The following is a 17,582-nucleotide window of genomic DNA, read 5'->3' on the forward strand; positions in this document are numbered from 1 at the left end:
ATAGCATGGTGGATTACTTGGGACCCTTGAGCCACTTATTTTGAAAGGAGAATATTTCTTATTTCCCTGTAGATTACACAAGTTCTAACTCCCTTGGTTACCCATTTTGCCTATTGCGATCAGAAGAATGTTGACCTTCCACAAGAGCGTTTCCCCAAGATACAGGGAGAAATGTACCAGATTTGAAATGAAGGAATTCTGTGCATCTGCACCCCTGAACATCTTCAGGATTTCAGTGTCCTGGTGCCACCACACCGGTTTGTTACACTGCCCTCAGGTTATAAAGCCCTTCCTGTAATTTAATTGCTAAACTGGTTTTCATTATACTGCACAAATTATTGGTCCACTTGTTCTGTACTTCTGTTTAAAGTAACTGTGGGTTGTCTTTGTGAATCCCAACTATATTGCCACAGTTAATGAATAAATTGAATAAATTAATCACATCTTCCGATTGTGTTTTTACACTTGATACTTGGTCGACTTTTTCCAAGAGAACAGGAAATAAAATGGGCGTATTTGTCAGATTAATTACTTGGCTATGCACTGTATATATTATCATAGAATCCTTATCAATAATGGTAATTAAGAGATTGTACCTATACTGAAGTTTTTGGATTGCTTGCAATTGCAAGAGAAGCATTTATTCTCTGAATGATTCAGGTTTGTAGAACTCAAATTCCGAGTCCTACAGTTGTGATGTGTACTTGCTTAAAATGCTCCAAAAGCGCAACCAAAATGATAGAATCTGGCGACAACTATTTTTAAGTAACAAACTTGATGCGTAATGAAACCTTTTGTAAAATAGCGATGCTCTGACGATGGCCATCGCGCCTATCAACATATCGTCAAACAGTTATTTAGCTGGATCGTTACGTAACGAGGTTCGTATCTTACAAGTCCATACTGTGTAGAATGCAATTCAGTGACGACACCGAGGGAAATCTGTTGTCTGTGCCAAATTCGCTATTAAAAAACTAAAGGTTCCTGACTTTATGCCAATCACGCATTGTATCTCACGTAATATTGTAAAATCCCTCCAAAACCAGGACGTGAGATTAGGTAGAGGCGCTATTTGTTGGCTAGTAGGGAGGTAGTTACTTATTGGAGCGAATTATTATGGAAGTGTAAGTTATGTGTAGCTAATACTGTTGCTGCAGTTGCTGGATGGTCGTTTGTGGTCTGTCAGCAGGTAAAACAATATCTCATAAAACTACACAATTACCTTCCGTAATTAAATAATAATGCGTATTTACTTAATGGTTTAACTAAGAAAACATTTGATATTAAACAATAGAAAATATCAGTTGTTACTGCTGCATGCTAGCGAAGTTAGCTAGTGGCTATGGGAACTTCGCAGCCGGAAGGTAGCGGTGGGCGGGTGCTCAGGGTCTAGACACCAATAGAAAGAAAGGTTCATTATGATTGGCAGCACTAAAAGACGAATCGAGATTTTTTTTATTCAACGGGTCTTCTTATCCGGTACTATAAAACCTGCCACGAGTTGGCATTGTGAGGGAGAATCCATCTTGAAGGACTGTCTCCGGCTCCGATAATTTGAGCAGTAAGCAACGGTTGTTTATGAAAATGTGCTTATGTAAATTTGTTGTTATTGTCTGTTGTATCACATTAGCGTAAATATATATAGCTACATTTTAAAAAACCGCCTGTTAAGACCGACGAGCCCCTGATTGTATCATGTAAACAGGCCTTTAAACACACTAACGTGAGCTAGCGAGCGAAAAGCAAATGCGGCCTAGTTGGTTATTATGTAACGTGAGATCCCGCTGATGACTACAAGTTTACCGAAAGACTTGTTACATTTTCATATACACGTCTAATACAGAATTTAGGTGGGCGTGATTGTTTATTTTCCCATGGCAACGATGTGTGCTTGCCAACTAGCATTTGTTTCCTAATATTTGTTTCCTACGAAACGGCATTACTTTTCTGGTCATGGTTTGCTTGCTACATGTTTCCCCTGTCTATTGTGCTCAGAGCCTCCATCTGTTCATCTACATTTTTAGATAAAGGATTATTCAATCACCATGTCTGACACCGAGCAGCAGTTCATGGAAACCTCCGAAAATGGAAATGAAGGTGAAGATGATCTTAACGGAGCAGAGGCAGCGGAACAGCCAGAACTTGCAGAAGAGCCCGAGGAGCAAGAAGAGGCAGCGGCCGAAACGGCTGCTGCGGAAGATGATTCCCAGAACGGCGCTGCAGAAGGCGGACAGATAAACGCCAGCAAGGGCGAGGAAGATGCAGGGTGAGAATTTGTGAATCAGGCCATTGAGCGGGTGATGGGTGAAATGGTTGATCTTTAAAGTCTGTGCCTTATGAAAGGTTTACAGGGGAATCGCTTTTGTTCTTGCGGTCTTTGTTGGCGCCATGTGCCGGCGCTATTGGGGGATGGGCAGTTGCGAGTTGGATTTAAGTCCGTTTAAAGGCGCCTTTTGCCTAAAGCTATTAAAGCCTTCTTTTGCCCGTGGTTCGCTACGCGCAGGGTTTTTTTCCTTTTGTCCTGAAAGCTAGCTGATGCCTACAAGATTTAGGAATGCAGCCTGTTTAGTCCTTGTTAGCAAAGCGTTCTTCTGACTTTTGAGTCCAGTATGCTTGTTTAGCTTTGCGCTGTTTGGTTTCGACGACCGATGGCTACGGTGTCTTAATGTTTTTTTGTGTGAAACTTAATGTTCTAGGGATCATGGCTAGTTTATTCCAATGGGCTTACAGCGATTCCTCATCCGTTGCCTGTAGTTAGAGGTCACGTGTTGAATTTGGCGCGATTGTAATGGATGACCGACCAATCTTTCGTTTTGGAGCTATTATTGAAACTAGTATAGCATGTAATGTTACCTAATTTGAGCACTCCTGAACTAATACTGGAGGATGGAGAAGCAATTTAAGTGGATGTTTTTTTTTTTTTTTTTTTTTTGGAGGTGGACGAATGTACAGGGGGGAGATGCTGTCAGTACTGTCCTGTTGTATGACCCATATGGGTGCAAACGGGAGTTAATTCTGAGAAAGATCGTAGCTGAGCACTTTTTCCTTTTTTCAGGAAAATGTTTGTCGGTGGACTTAGCTGGGACACCAACAGGAAAGACCTCAAGGATTACTTCAGCAAATTTGGTGAGGTAACGGACTGCACCATTAAGATGGACACAAACACAGGACGGTCAAGAGGTTTCGGGTTCATCTTGTTCAAAGATTCCTCCAGTGTGGACAAGGTGAGTGTGTTTCTCTTTGTAATTGTGTGTTAGAGGCTCCCAAGTACATTAAAATATGCATGCCTTCATTTGGAAATGAAACCGCTCTTATGATTATCGTGGTATATTTTGCTGCTATTGTCAGCTATGATCAGTTGCACTTCATAAGGACTGAGTAACTGATTTAGTTGCATTCTAGTTGCATTCTACTCTTAATTTGATTTATCGGATTTAGCGGATAATACAAAACATGGACAGACCTTCTTAAATTATGCCTGGGTTGCTGTAAACTGTCCACTCAAAATCGCTGTGGTTTGGTTCCGGGTCGAAACCTTGTTCGTTAAGGTGTGTTCGTTTTCCTTTACGCAACAGTCATGACATCGCCCATTGTCTGGGTGTTATAGGTCGTTGGGTTTACCCCGACAGGGCCCTAAAGGACTTAAGCCCTGTACTAGGTGGTACAGTAGGCCAGTGGGAACCCTGTTTTAAACCTGCTCTCGTTTCCTAGGTGCTGGAACAGAAGGAACACCGGCTAGACGGGCGACAGATAGACCCCAAAAGAGCAATGGCGATGAAGAAGGAGCCTGTCAAGAAAATATTTGTTGGGGGTCTTAATCCCGAGACAACAGAGGAGAAGATCAGAGAGTATTTCGGGCCATTTGGAGAGGTTTGTTGTGCTATTTTTATTTTTATTTTTTTCCCTCCCCATTTTTGCAACCACTTGCGTCCAGAGGTTGACGAGAGAATAACGGGGAATCTTAAAGTTCTTGGATGACAATCGTCACTGCTTCTTTGCTGTATATTGGTGATTATAGTGATCGTTGATATTGTGTAACACTTGTCACATGGCTTTTTACTGTAATGGGATTGAATATCGTTATGCAAACCTGCATGATGTCCTTGGGGTATTGGAGTTTATGAATTACGGAGCCCTGCTCGAGTCCATGTCACTAATGTTTTTCTGTTCCTCCTGTAGATCGAATCCATTGAGCTCCCAATGGACCCAAAAACAAACAAAAGAAGGGGCTTTGTTTTCATAACGTTCAAGGAGGAGTCTCCTGTGAAAAAAGTCCTTGAAAAGAAGTACCATAATGTTAGTGGCAGCAAGGTAACAAACGGGAAGGACGGCCTTGTATGTATATTTTTATTTCTCCTCCTTTTTTGTTAATTTTCATATTTTGCACCTCCGCAGTGAATTGCTTGTTTGGCTAGTGGAAACTATGCATGCACATCTCCATCCTTGTGTCCATATTTCTTCTGTAGAAATGTTGGCCCTCTGGAACAGATGTTTGTAGTTTGACATTGAGTTTGATTAAATGCATGTGTTGAAGTATGTTCCTAGTACTTAAATGGTGAAACCATTTTGTAACTGCGCGTCTTGGGCATACGTGGGCTCTGTATTTCTGTGTTTTCTTTGGTCGGCGTGTCGACCGTGCATCACTGACCCCCTGTTCCCACCTGCGTTGCCCTGCAGTGTGAGATTAAAATCGCCCAGCCGAAGGAGGTGTACCAGCAGCAGCAGTTTGGCGGGCGCGGGGGCGGGTATGGCAGAGGCAGGGGCCGTGGAGGTGGCGGTGAGTCTCCCACAAGAACCCAACTGTTAACCGCCCTACAACTTTCCTCTTCTGACAGTTATGCCGTTATTGGCATTGTCTTTAAAGGCCCACATGCATGTTTGAGTCATGTCCTGGAGCATTCCATTTGTGTTTCGTACTGGCCGGCCTTTTTAGCGTAGTGGTTAAGGTACATGAGTGGAACCCACAAGGTTGGTGGTTCCTGCTGATGTGACCTATGTTTTTGCATAGTTATTTGGTAAATGTTAACCCAGAGAGCTGACCACAGGAGCTGGGAGGGGGATAGTATTGGGTTCTGGGGGTGAATGTTTTGTGGGCATTTTAGATGCTACACTCCGTGTGGGCATTTAACCCTGAAAGCAGAAATTCACATTTAACTACAAGCAGATGATAACAAGCATCACCAAAGGCATTTTAATTATTTTTTGTGGTGTTGTAATATGCGTTTTGTTACAGGTCAGAACCAGAACTGGAACCAGGGTTATAACAACTACTGGAACCAGGGCTATGGTAACCAAGGATACGGTGGCTACGGTGGGCAGCAAGGCTACGGATATGGAGCCTACGGCAACTATGACTATACGTCCGGCTACTACGGCTATGGCGGAGGCTACGATTACAGTAAGGGTGCGCTACCCGACCCTTGCATGATTTGCACATTTTAGTCTTGTATAGCCACTAACCCCTCATTTCGTCCTCCAGACCAGGGCAATACAAGTTACGGAAAATCCCCAAGACGTGGTGGCCACCAGAGCAGCTACAAGCCATACTGATCGCATTATACATACAGGTAAGCATTTTTACATGGATGTACCCTAGTCCAGGCGCGGCATGTCTGAACCACATAGGAACTTTCGGCGTGGATCCTTGTAGGTTGTTTTTGATGCACTGGGGGGCACTTATCATAGTCCATGGATAACTGCCTTAATTTCCTTTGTTTTTTCCTGTATATGCTGAAATGTCTGATCTGCTTTTCTACACTGGAGACGGGTGTATTCAAATGGTACTTTAGACTTAAACTGGACACTAGGGTGGACCATATTGGCACTGTTCAACGCTAGTATACTGACCTTTTGCATTGCATTGAGGGGAAAATAGGTACAATAAAACAAATACTCTGGTTTAACACATGTATAACAATTTGACCACATTGTTCAGTCTCCCTGATCATTGTTTTGCTTTACATCCCATAGAGCCCATAGTTTTGTTCTTCAGTTAGGTCCTGTTCTTTCATTTGTGCTTGTATCTTTTTGCAAATATACATTTCTCGCTGGTTTTGTCTGACCCTCTCTGGTGCGCGCACATCTTTGTCCTGTAGGTGCCTTTATTGCTCCGCTAGTTTGAATGCCTGTTTTATTTGTGCCATTTTTATTGTCGTATTTGCATAGAAGTTTTGCTGAATCATTTAATGGTCTATTACATAGTGTTAATGACTTGCTCTGTGGTCTCCATGATGGTTCATGGAGTAGTGAATCCCTATCCAAGCGCTCTAGTCATAGTTCAATTTTGGCTAAATCCTTGATCATTGGTCAAGTAAACGCTGTCATGACTATTGACCCTTTGAAGGTCTGTTATCCTTGGTTACTGTTGTGAAGTCATCAGAGGCTTTCAACATCAGTGCATTCAGAGGGGGAGGGATAAACGGTGTTGTGCTTTGAGGGTGTACATTGCTGCGATTCCTCTTCTGACCGCTAGTTTAGTCTGAAATTGCCTATTGTCCCTTTAAAGATAGGACGCGATCTGCCTTGTTAGCTTTACCTTTAATTGCCTTTGTTTTTTTCCCTTCACTCATGATTATTGTATTTTGCTAAATCTTGCATCAAATGGTGAGCAAAAGGTGGTTTGCAACAACCGCTGTATGAATAAGCAGTGATACTGGGGCACTCCAAATCCCGCCGGTATCCCATCGTTGTCTCCTCTCTCTCCAAGGACTTAGGTGATTTGATGCGGGCGCCCGTGGTGGAGCAGACGCCGCGGCCTGGCTTTCCGTGTGGAGTTGGCAGAATTACAGACTCACGCTCCATTTGTACAGAACAATTGCGGAATCGAGGGGGGAAACCAATGTCACTTTTCCACTTTTTATTTTATATCGTTTTTGTGTCCATGCACATTTCCAGAGATGGAAGTGTTATTTTTACTGTACTTTTTGGTACCTTTTTTGAATAATGTATTGTATGGTTGTATTTTACATGTCTGGAATTACGACAACCAGGATCGGAGCTACCAGAGCTTTTGAAATAAACAATTTTGAGTAATTTTTTTTCAGTGTTCCTAGATTCGCTTTAAATTTTTTTTGTGCTGAGTCTTGATGCAAGTTGCATGGCTTCTGATGGGCGGGTGGGGTGGGGGGTGGAGGAGAGGAGAGGGGAGGGTGGGTGGGGGCCTATATGATGTAAAAGGGATTAAACTAGTTGGATTTAATTGTAAGCTTATCTAGTAAATGTGTCCGCAATTGGTTAGTAGATGAGGGCAGCCAGCTTTTGTTTTTGTTTTTTTTTGGCTTTTAAAAGTTGACTTTGATCTTTGTCTATACGTTTAAGTGGCTTTGATAGTGTTAATTACCTAAGAATTGCGATTGCGCCTGCAAATGTAAGAGGGCATTCCCTCTCTCACTGGAAATTTCCTTTCTCTAGTGTCTTGGGCAATTATTAGAAATAAACTTTTGGTTTAAGATTTGTGTGTTTATCCTTATTTAATACTCATAATGCTTTTGTTGTGGTTAATGCTAATGCTAAACTTCCCTGTTCTGCGTAGTGCATTTGAGTGTGGCGGTTGTAGACTGGAGGTTGGGTAATGCTACTGTACTAATCTGCGGAATGCTGGCTTGCTTTCTCCCTCATTTTGGGTAACCACCTTATCCAGAGGTGCTGTAGAGGGAACTTGTTCTACTGGTTGTTGGCACTTCATAATTTATCTGAATTTCAGCTGCTGCACTGACTGCTTACCATAAGCAATTGCACTTGAGGTGTTTTATGCAACCATTCTTGGTGACCGATCCAATTTCTCGTCAGTTGGGCAATGTCTGAACTTGGCTGGAGATACCATTGTTTGTCTTGTTGCGCCTTCACTCATTTTTTTTACCAAAAAGGTCCTGAAATATTCTCTTCAGGAACTTCTTGACCTTGTCTGTAAGGTTTTGATTTAAGGTACTGTACTCCATTTCCATGACTGTCAAGGGTGTGATGGCAACAGGATTCAAAACTGTCCCAACTGGCCCCCCGAGGGGTGATCTGTGTGATTTAAGTTGACTCAATACTTGAAGAATGAACTTGATTTAGGCTTTGCTCTAAAAGTCTAAAACCTGGGTCCTGAATTTGTTTGGCAGTACAAAGTGCTGTCGGATGGAACCTGTTCCCCTGGTGTATTCTCCTGAGCTCGTAATGCGGGTCGATGGAGAGCTAATGGAGCCTATTTGGGGTAAATTGCTGTGTGAAATCAAAAGGGTTCTGTGACTATTGGAAAACAGAATTGTCTGGCTCTGAAGTGAGAAGGGGGAAGAGCTACCCAGAGCCTGCAGTTGTGTATTCCTACTGGTCTGTCTGCTAAAGTGCAAGTTCTGCACTTCTGAAGCACAACATTGGCTGTATGTTAGAGATTGAATGTTGTGAAGGATACAAGCTCAGTGCTCTGTACGTTTCTGATTAACAGGTATTCTGAGGTAATCATTTGTGGGGCTTAGCGTTTTGTCCCTGCTGAGTCTGTATTTGGAGTGTTTCCAATCAAACTTTTTAGGCATGTCTCAAATTGCAATTTTTTATTTTACTTGCTGAGAAGCATTGAATATAATCCTCAAACCAAACTGAAAGCTCTTGTGAACATAATCGTATGCGGTTTGGAACCCTGGCACAAAGTTTTAAAATTTTAAATGTTTATGGAAGAACTTGGCAGCTAAATAAGTGGTGTTGCTTTTATTTTTTGGTATGTTTTTTTTATTTTTATTTTATTTATTTTTTATTTTAGAGGTTTGATTTTCTGCAACCGGTGTCTGAAATGTGTCTAATCTCAGCCTTTGAAGTCTGAGTGCTGCTCTCACTGCCTGCTGTGTTCAGGTGCACTGATGAGACTGCTGAATGCAGTCTGCTCTTGCAACACGGCTGACGAGGTGTTCTAAAGTACACTTGTGTATAAAGTGATGTACATTGTACCTGAGTCTGACTGACGCTGGATTTCATCAGTGTTGCCTTTTCCTTTCTGCTTTTGTTTGGTGACGTTTTGACAATGCACTTTACCTTCTATAATTTAATTTTTCAGGTACAGAATAAGCCCAAGTTCATCTTCAATTTTTTATATAAATGCCCACAAGACATTTGAATTGCTCACTCCACCTCTTTAGCAGCAGAATATGTTTGGACAATACATGTCTTTCCTCACTGTATAATAACATTTAGCCAAGTAAAAATGTCCATGCTAGCATGTTGTCTGGGGTCACACTTTCCAGTAAGGTTACATAAGTGGGCATCAACTAATGTAGTTGTTAAAGTTAATTTCATGATTAAAGGAGTTTAGCTACAAACAAATGTATTTGATGCATAGATATATATTTGCAAATATATCACGGGCTCCACTAGACTCATCTGTCCACAAGACTTTGTTCCACAACTCTTGGTGCTCTTTTAGGTGCTTAATCTCACCTTCGGGTGTATCAGTGGATTGCATCTCAGTGTACCCTCTATAGTCCTGCTGCTGTAGTCTATGTATGGTAGACTTTGACACATCTACACCTGTATCCAGGAGAGTGTTTTTGATCTGTTGGGCTGTTGTCAGGTGGATTTTCTTCACCATAGAGTATTCTCCGGTCATCCACTACAGTGGTCTTCCTCGGTCTACTGGGTCTTTTCACATAATTGAGTTCACCAGTTGTTATTTTTCTTGTTAATAATGAACCAGGGTTTTTGCAATGTTCCTGATTGATTTTCATTTCTGAGCCGTGTGACGGCAAGCTTAATTTGCATCAACACTGCTGTCTTATGTTGTCGCACCCAAACGACAATCTCACTACGCAAATGCAAAGTCTACAATCAAGACTAGACATAAACAGATCTCTTCTGCGTTCAATAACGACACAACTGAATACACCTGCCTAAGGAAACGCATTTCTAAAGCCAATTCAAAAATACTTGTAGTACCTTAAAATGGTAACCTCATAAAGTGTACAGAACCATATTAACAAAAAATGTGCCACTTTCCATTAAATATCTTTTGTTCTGCAACGATCATTGGTTGTGAACTAATAGTTTTGCTAAAGGCCTTTGTAAATCAGGCACACACAGTAGTGTTACATATCATAATGTTTAGGGTTATGACCTGGCTTCAAACTGGTTTGATTCCCAGGAAGGGCACTGCTATAGTACCCCTCCAGCAGGGTAAAAACCGCAGCAATGTGAATTGCCATGAACTAATTAAGCTATTAACATGAATTAATTCATGTACAAATACATTAACACAGCTGTACAGATTGACTTCTCAGTAGTTCATTCACGACTTTAGTTGATGCCAATTCATGTAACATTGTAAAGTGTTAATAATGGCAATACTATGAAATAAGCAACAGGTATTTGTTTACTCCATGAGAGAGAATATTGTAAAATCATGCTGAATGAAATGGTATTGCCTGCAGCCTGGCTTTGCAAGAATATACCAATGACGTGGGCAGGTGTGTTTGAACGGTGAATGAATTTCTGTCTTTTCTGTATATAGCCCCACCGCACACACACACATGCACAAGCCCACAGTGAAAAGAGGCTCACTTTCTCAAAACGGGTCAGTGTTTAAACGAGATAAACTGTGGACGAATGGACACATACTGGAGGATGTCCATCCATGCATCAATGTCATCGTCAGTATCTGCTCTCAGCCTTTCCCGGTAATAAAAGGTTCGTTCAGTATATCTGCACAACGCAAACGGCTAATGTGTGGAGCTAGCGACAGTGCAGTCTTATTGAACCAAATACCCCACACCCCGAGTTGTGACTGATCACGCTGTAATGAATTACGGGTTGTGGCTTATAAATACACATCAAACTCTAGTTAAATGCCAGCATCCATATGTATGAGAGATGTACAAATATTGCATCCAATGGAGTAACACTGCTTGTTCCTGCAGGAATTGTGCTACCTTTATTCTTTATCTTGGAATGGGGAGACATTGCTCAGGAGGTAAGAGCAGTTGTCTGGCCCTGGGTGTGTCGAAGAGTCCCTGAGCACGACACCGAACCGCCAATTGCTCCTGACGAGCTGGTTTGTGGTTTGCATGGCAGCCAATTGCCATTGGTGTGATTGTGACTGTATGGATGACTGACAAGCATCAATTGTACTATATGCTTGCATTTTATGCTTGCACCTTGGAAAAGTGGTAAACTAAGCTTAATGAAACTGAAAATGAGCCTTGAGCGTGTAATGCCATATTGGTTTAGAGAAACCTCTATACTGATTCTTTACTTAAGTGGTTCACCCATGGTAGTAGCACTTGACCATTTTTATACGGTCTATGCACTTCACACAGTGAAGTCATGGACTAAGCGCACCTTTTCAAAACGTGCTTCCGCCCGGTGTCGAATCGAGGTCTTGAGTTAGGCGAACGCGATGACCACTATACCGCGGAAACTGCGAGGGCGGGTGTGAAGGACTGGGTTGCAACAATGTTACAATGTGTTCCTCGTCAAAAAGCGTTGCATTTGTTGGTGCTTTACACCCATTTACTTGTGGCGTACGATTATAACTTATCCCTGGTTGACACTTTGGTTCTATTGTAGCTGTAGCTGTATCAGAGCTGGAGTCCATGCTGTGCTACGATGAAACAGGCGTAAAGGTACCCATACGTACCCATAAATATTGCAATATTACGGAAACCGCAAAACTACAAAGTAACCGATGCAATACAACATGGGAATGTTTCGAAATCGTCAATAAAGTGTTGGTCACAAAGGCACGTAAGATTACGATTCTCACCACGGAACAGTTGCCATGTTCTTTTCTTAGGTTCAAGGTGTTTTTGGGAAGAGTACCCTAGCGTCCACTGGCGGTTTATAGACTTTGCTTACACAAACCTGTTCTTTAAAAAAAAAAATATATATATATATATATTTATTTATTTTTTAAAACTATTCGATTAATTTGCCTTCCCCTTTTGATCCCAAATTAGCCAAGCTGTTACGTATATCAACAAAACTCAGAATGTTTATGAGGTCGGTAGGTTTATCTACAAACAGTTGTATGAAGCAAGACAGAGTGGATAATCTTTGTTCATTTTTGTTTTATTTACCTGGACATTGCATTGTGGGACAGCAGCCACACTGAAGTTTTGACAATGCGGGCGTATTTGAGCAGACAAGGGAAGGAAGATCCCTACTCCCTACACACACCATCCACCACCAGAAAACTCCCAGAGAAACTCTCTTTCCCAACAGTGTCTTTATTCATACAATAACACCAAAAGTAAACAGCACAAGTAATTATACATTATTCTGAGGTTTATTAGGAGGGGATTTAGTCTACCGAAAAGCAGAATCCCTTTCCACTGCCTCCTCCATTCACACTCAGATGGCCAGATTCAGAGCCTGTTTCACAGACACAGATCATGCCTAGTCCTAGATTCAATTCTTTTCTGAGTTTACTCCAGGACTAAGAGAAGCCTGTGTCCAAGAAACCGGCCCGTCACATATACACATAAGAGTAATTTATTATTTAGTGACTTATTGTTGTTTAGACTAAGCAGAGGACTGTTCTCCCCTGGAGCAATGTTTAGGGCCTTGCTGAAGAGCCCAACAGCCAACAGCTGTGTGGATCTTATCATGGTTACACCAGGGCTTAAACCACCAACCTTCTGGGTCCCAGTCATGTATACCTTAGCCACTAGGCTACATAGGTAGTGTTGGGCAGCTTGAAGCTTGGTAGTGAGGCAGGGGGTCGGTTGGTTCAGGGGTCAAGGAGAAGGGAGAAGAGTAGTGTAACAGTGGAGATAGAAGATGGAATTCTTGGTGCGGTCAAATTACAATCAAGCATTCATTCTGGACATTTACAGGCGATTGTCTGGTTGGACAATCTGGAAAGTGGACAATTGTGACCCAAAATCGGACATCTGGAGACACTAAATTAAGCATAAAACCCGGGTTACAGAACTTGTTCATTTACACCCTGCTCCCAAGAGGAATCAGGTCACAGCCCATCTGAAGGATGTCGCTGGTTATTTCTCTCAAGTGGCAGACTCTTCTTTCCTCTCCTGTTCAATGGCTGAAAAACAATATGAAAAATATAAATCAAGCCATAGCACTACTATGCCACTGTAACCATGACAACACATTTTTTGAAAATGACAGTACGCTTAACTTGATATTTTTTCATTATTCATAAGAAACATGGACGTTAGTCAGTGCGTGTGCGCATAGTACAGATACTGTGCATCTGTTGTTGACAGTTGTTGAATGCCTTAACGTCGGATCAATTCTGAAGACATCACTTCAGACATCTGGAGACATCACCCCATTATCACAAGCACCCTCCACTCCCCGTTAGGATCGATTATGGAGATCTTTACCCTCCCCCTTCCTCCTTGGTCTGGGATGCTGATTCATGCTGATACTGCAGTTCTCATTGTAACCTCTGCTGTCAGGCCAGGAGAGTATGCTCTCTTCTGAAGCGTGTGATATCACCACCACGTCTCTTCACGCTGCAGACAGCAGGCCTTAACAGCAGGGCTTCAACAGTGCAGTTCCAGCCGGAGAGGCTCACTGGAGCAGGGCTTCAACAGACCAGAACCAGCCCGAGAGGCCCACTGGAGCAGGGCCTTAACAGTGCAGTACCAGCCCAAGAGGCCCACTGGATCAGGGCCTTAACAGTGCAGTACCAGACCGAGCGGCTCACTGGATCAGGGCCTTAACAGTACAGTACCAGCCCAAGAGGCCCACTGGATCAGGGCCTTAACAGTGCAGTACCAGCCCAAGAGGCCCACTGGATCAGGGCCTTAACAGTGCAGTTCCAGCCCAAGAGGCCCACTGGAGCAGGGCCTTAACAGGATGACCCACCCAGCAGTACCCATTTTTTAATGTGTGTACGTATGTATATATGTATGCATTTAGTTAGATAGTTTGTAAGTCAGTTGTTATTTATTTTTTTATTTTTATTTTTTTTCTCTATGATTAAAAAAATAAAATAAATCTGTATGATCGTTGATGGGCGTTACATTCCTGTATTGTGATAAAACAGACAGAAATGCTGAATCGGCAACAGTAAGTGCAAGTAATAAGACTGCAAAGTATACAGTTCCGCTGTGTAGCTCTACACAAAATCAATAGATAGAGCCAGTCGATTGCATTAGCAGAGCTGTGTTCAGTTGTAGAGGAAATCTCACAAATAGGTGACTCACACCCAAGCCCTGTTCCACAAAGCAGGATTACTGAGTTAGCTGGATAACTGGGCCCTGTTCCACAAAGCAGGATTACTGTGTTAGCTGGATAACTGGGCCCTGTTCTACAAAGCAGGATTACTGAGTTAGCTGGATAACTGCACTGAGTAAAACCTGGGAGAGCCCTCCCAAACCTGGAACATGGACTGACGTTCAGAAACTCTGCAACTTCGTGAGTTACCCCCAGGCCTACTTACTTTCTTTGGTGGGTAAGGGGTTCTTCTCCTTGGTCTCTGTCTTCTTCAGCTTAGTCTTGTCAAAGCTTTCGATTTCCGTCAGGTTGGGCTTGTCCGACATGTTGGCTGTGAGCTGAAAGAAAAATAACAGTAATATGAATCTTGTCCCTCTTGGATAGGCTGCAGTTTATAATAGATAAGCAAAAATGTCCAACTGTTCAGAAGCTGCCACACTAGTATTTGTATTGTATGGGAGACCCAGCTCCCCTGCTTATGAGTTTTTTCAGGAGGCCCCAGCCAGTGGCCCCTGCTGGGAGGGGATGAGTACTCCTGCCACTCCACCCAGGTCTTCATCCTGCCTTCTGCCCAAAACACCCTACTACCCCATTACCCCTAACTGAGCTGCTCCTCTTCTCTCTTCTGCCCTCCTCCCCTCTCCTATCTTTTCCTCTCCTCTTCACTCCTCTCCCCTCCTCTCTCTCACACCTCTCTCAGCCCCAGTCACACACCCACTCCTGGGACTGCAGCCTGGAGAACAGATACATTACAGCTCACTCTCAGTCTCCCTCTGACTGTACCCTGTACCCCGTACCCCATAGCCCATCCTCCATACCCCATTCCCCATTCCCCGTTCCCTGTACCCTGTACCCCGTACCCCATACCCCATAGCCCCTGCCTTCCCTCCTCCCGGACCCGAATGCTGGCTCTCCTACGCCCCCCCACCTGACACCCCCATGTCTGTCCTGCTCCACTGCATGGAGGCCCCCCAGGTAGTGAATGCTGGTGAATTCACCTCCACACCCAATCAGCAATCCACAAAGCTCTGACTACATGTTCAGTGTAAAACGCTTAATTTCCCTGCTCTGCCCGGTTACATAAATCCACACCGGCTTTGTCACCACAGGGTGATGTGAAAAGGCAGCGATGCCAAACGTCGCAGCCCACAGAGAGACAGAATTTCCGCATCGTAGCCCGAACCCCACCCCACCCCAGCTCACTGTCTTACCGTATCGGTGGGGACGCGGTGTAGATCTGCAGGGCTGCTTCTGGCTGTGTCTCTCCGCCGAGGGGCTGTGTCTCTCCGCCGAGGGGCTGTGTCTGAGCTGTGTCTCCACCGAGGGGCTGTGTCTGAGCTGTGTCTCTGCCGAGGGGCTGTGTCTGAGCTGTGTCTCTGCTGAGGGGCTGTGTCTCTGCCGAGGGGCTGTGTCCGAGCTGTGTGTTCCCTGCTGCCTGCACACCTTCTGTCTCCAACAGAGTGTGGGAGAAAGGGAGGGAGAGAGAGAGAGAGAGAGAGGGAGAGATGGAGAGAGAGGGAGGGCGACAAAGAGAGGGGGAGGGAAAGAGACAAAGAGAGGGAGAGAGAGCAAGAGACAGAGAGAGGGTGAGAGAGAAAGAGTGAGCGAGGGAGAAGGATTGATCAGGTCATCTCTTTCTCCATTGAATATTCATGCAGTGTAATGGGAGGGCCAGATGCTGCACAGAGGGCGAAGCGGTGAGAGCTGAATGTGTTCAGGGCACTGCGTTATTTTAGGGTGGGGGTTGGGGTGCAGGTAGGGTGGGAGTACAGTTTCAGTTCATGATACTGACTTCCTAGAAATGGGCAGCGGCAATCAGAAATGAGCGCTGAGGAAAAACACTGTACTCCAAGGGTAATACCGGTACCGGACACAGTGTTAACACCGTGACGCAGTGCTAACACCGACCCTGAGAACCAGGCTACCCCAAAGCAGGGAGTCCCTGGTCCTGAAACATCTTTCACAATTATTTATTTATTTGTTTATTCACTTATTCATTTGCTGATGCTGAACAACTTCATTCAGAGCTGGCTAGGAGTGCACACTGGGCACAGCATTTGTTTTGCATACACGGTGCTTCACTTTTGCAAGTCATCTTCGACCTGTGCTCCTCGTGCTATACCTGTGCTATCAGCATAATGACTTTTACCTGTGCTCCATGTATAAGTGTTGTTTTGTTACCTGTGCTGTGAGCATAGTGTCCATTATCTTTGCTCTATAAGAGTTTTTATTTTTATTTATTTTATTGTGCCTACTCTACCTGATCTATTTCCAATGCCAGTGATGAATATACTTTAATATGTTCTATCATTCTCTGGTTTTGTCAGCAAAATGTTGCACAAAATAGCCTCCATGATGTAAATCCATGTGAGAATAACTCTTGATATATAACTTTGGATAATTTGGCATCATCTACATGTACCTCTCCAGCCATTACCTGTAAAAGATAAGTGATGGAATAATGAAGATTCCCTAAATTTCACCGACTGCGACCTCTGGTGTCCCCCAGGCAACGGCCATCGTGCAGAGAGATGAGAAGCAGGCTTTAAATTATTGATAGATGCGCGGCTCCCTCTTGTGGCAAGAAGAGATAATTGCACTCCAGTTGAAAAATGAAGGACTGCACTGTAAAACGCCTCATAAAAAACACAGAGTGAGCATCAGGATTTAGAATACAGAGGGAACATACACAAACGTATTCCCCATTGCTGATGTAGTGATGCACAGGTAAATTTTATTACGTTTTTTGGACCCCCGCCCTCATATATTTAGAGACATTGAAATAATCCAATCCATCTGGTCATCATATTTATTTAAAGGTAATTTAAAAAGACAGTGTTTCTATTGTATCTGAATTGAGTGAAGCTATATAGTAGATATCTTTAGAAAAGAGCCTACTACACATCAGTGAAAGAGGTAGTTCATCATCTGAGTCGATGTATTACTTTACATAAATGGCTTGATTAAAGTCATTTTGCATAGCCGTATTTTATTGGTAGAGAGTTTCCAGTGAAATTCCAGTCAGGCTTGTTGCTAGGGTTCCAAAATTTGGTTATCAAAACCAAAAGGGATCTCAATTTGATTATCTGAAAAAGTATTCAGATCATGCACCAACATAGACATACTTAGAATTTTCTCAGAATTTCTGTATTCTCTGTTTTTTTCTGTAGCTATCATCTCTGAATTGGATGACAAGACTGTTTGCTGGCTATTGTCTTGGTAACAAGCACTCAGCACAGGGTTAATCTGCCTGTAGCAACTACACCACAGATACCGATTATGGTGAACATATGATGTAGGCCTATGCCGCAATATAGGCCTATAAATACAATAATGCTTTGAATAAGCTTAGCAGCTTTTACCATTTTTATTTCACTGGGATTTAGAGTGTAGCTAATGACTTTACCTTTTATGTAATTATGCAATTGGACCCA

The 17,582-nt window shown here is 43.2% G+C and overlaps 2 protein-coding genes across 5 annotated transcripts; one reads left to right on the forward strand and one right to left on the reverse strand.

Moving 5' to 3' along the window:
* Positions 1–1,471: 1,471 nt before the first annotated feature.
* LOC133132632 (heterogeneous nuclear ribonucleoprotein A/B-like) lies at positions 1,472–7,032 on the forward strand. Of its 4 annotated transcripts, none has more exons than XM_061248189.1 (9): positions 1,472–1,561; positions 2,025–2,266; positions 3,056–3,224; positions 3,712–3,870; positions 4,180–4,335; positions 4,678–4,777; positions 5,234–5,404; positions 5,480–5,567; positions 6,707–7,032. In XM_061248189.1, the coding sequence occupies exons 2-8, from the start codon at positions 2,046–2,048 to the stop codon at positions 5,548–5,550; spliced, it is 1,047 nt and encodes a 348-aa protein (XP_061104173.1). In that variant the 5' UTR covers positions 1,472–1,561; positions 2,025–2,045; the 3' UTR covers positions 5,551–5,567; positions 6,707–7,032. The 4 variants fall into 4 exon arrangements, with proteins under 4 accessions (XP_061104173.1, XP_061104174.1, XP_061104175.1 ...); XM_061248190.1 differs by having other exon boundaries at positions 5,234–5,398; XM_061248191.1 differs by having other exon boundaries at positions 4,180–4,311.
* A 4,982-nt stretch (positions 7,033–12,014) lies between these two features.
* Positions 12,015–15,555, reverse strand: tmsb (thymosin, beta). Its single transcript, XM_061248778.1, has 4 exons — positions 15,530–15,555; positions 15,360–15,499; positions 14,375–14,486; positions 12,015–13,006 (listed from the first exon to the last, which is right to left on the reverse strand). The coding sequence occupies exons 3-4, from the start codon at positions 14,472–14,474 to the stop codon at positions 12,969–12,971; spliced, it is 138 nt and encodes a 45-aa protein (XP_061104762.1). The 5' UTR covers positions 14,475–14,486; positions 15,360–15,499; positions 15,530–15,555; the 3' UTR covers positions 12,015–12,968.
* Between the last annotated feature and the right edge of the window lie 2,027 nt (positions 15,556–17,582).

The sequence above is a fragment of the Conger conger genome, chromosome 7, assembly GCF_963514075.1.
Source record: "Conger conger chromosome 7, fConCon1.1, whole genome shotgun sequence".
Taxonomy (NCBI): Eukaryota; Metazoa; Chordata; class Actinopteri; order Anguilliformes; family Congridae; genus Conger; species Conger conger.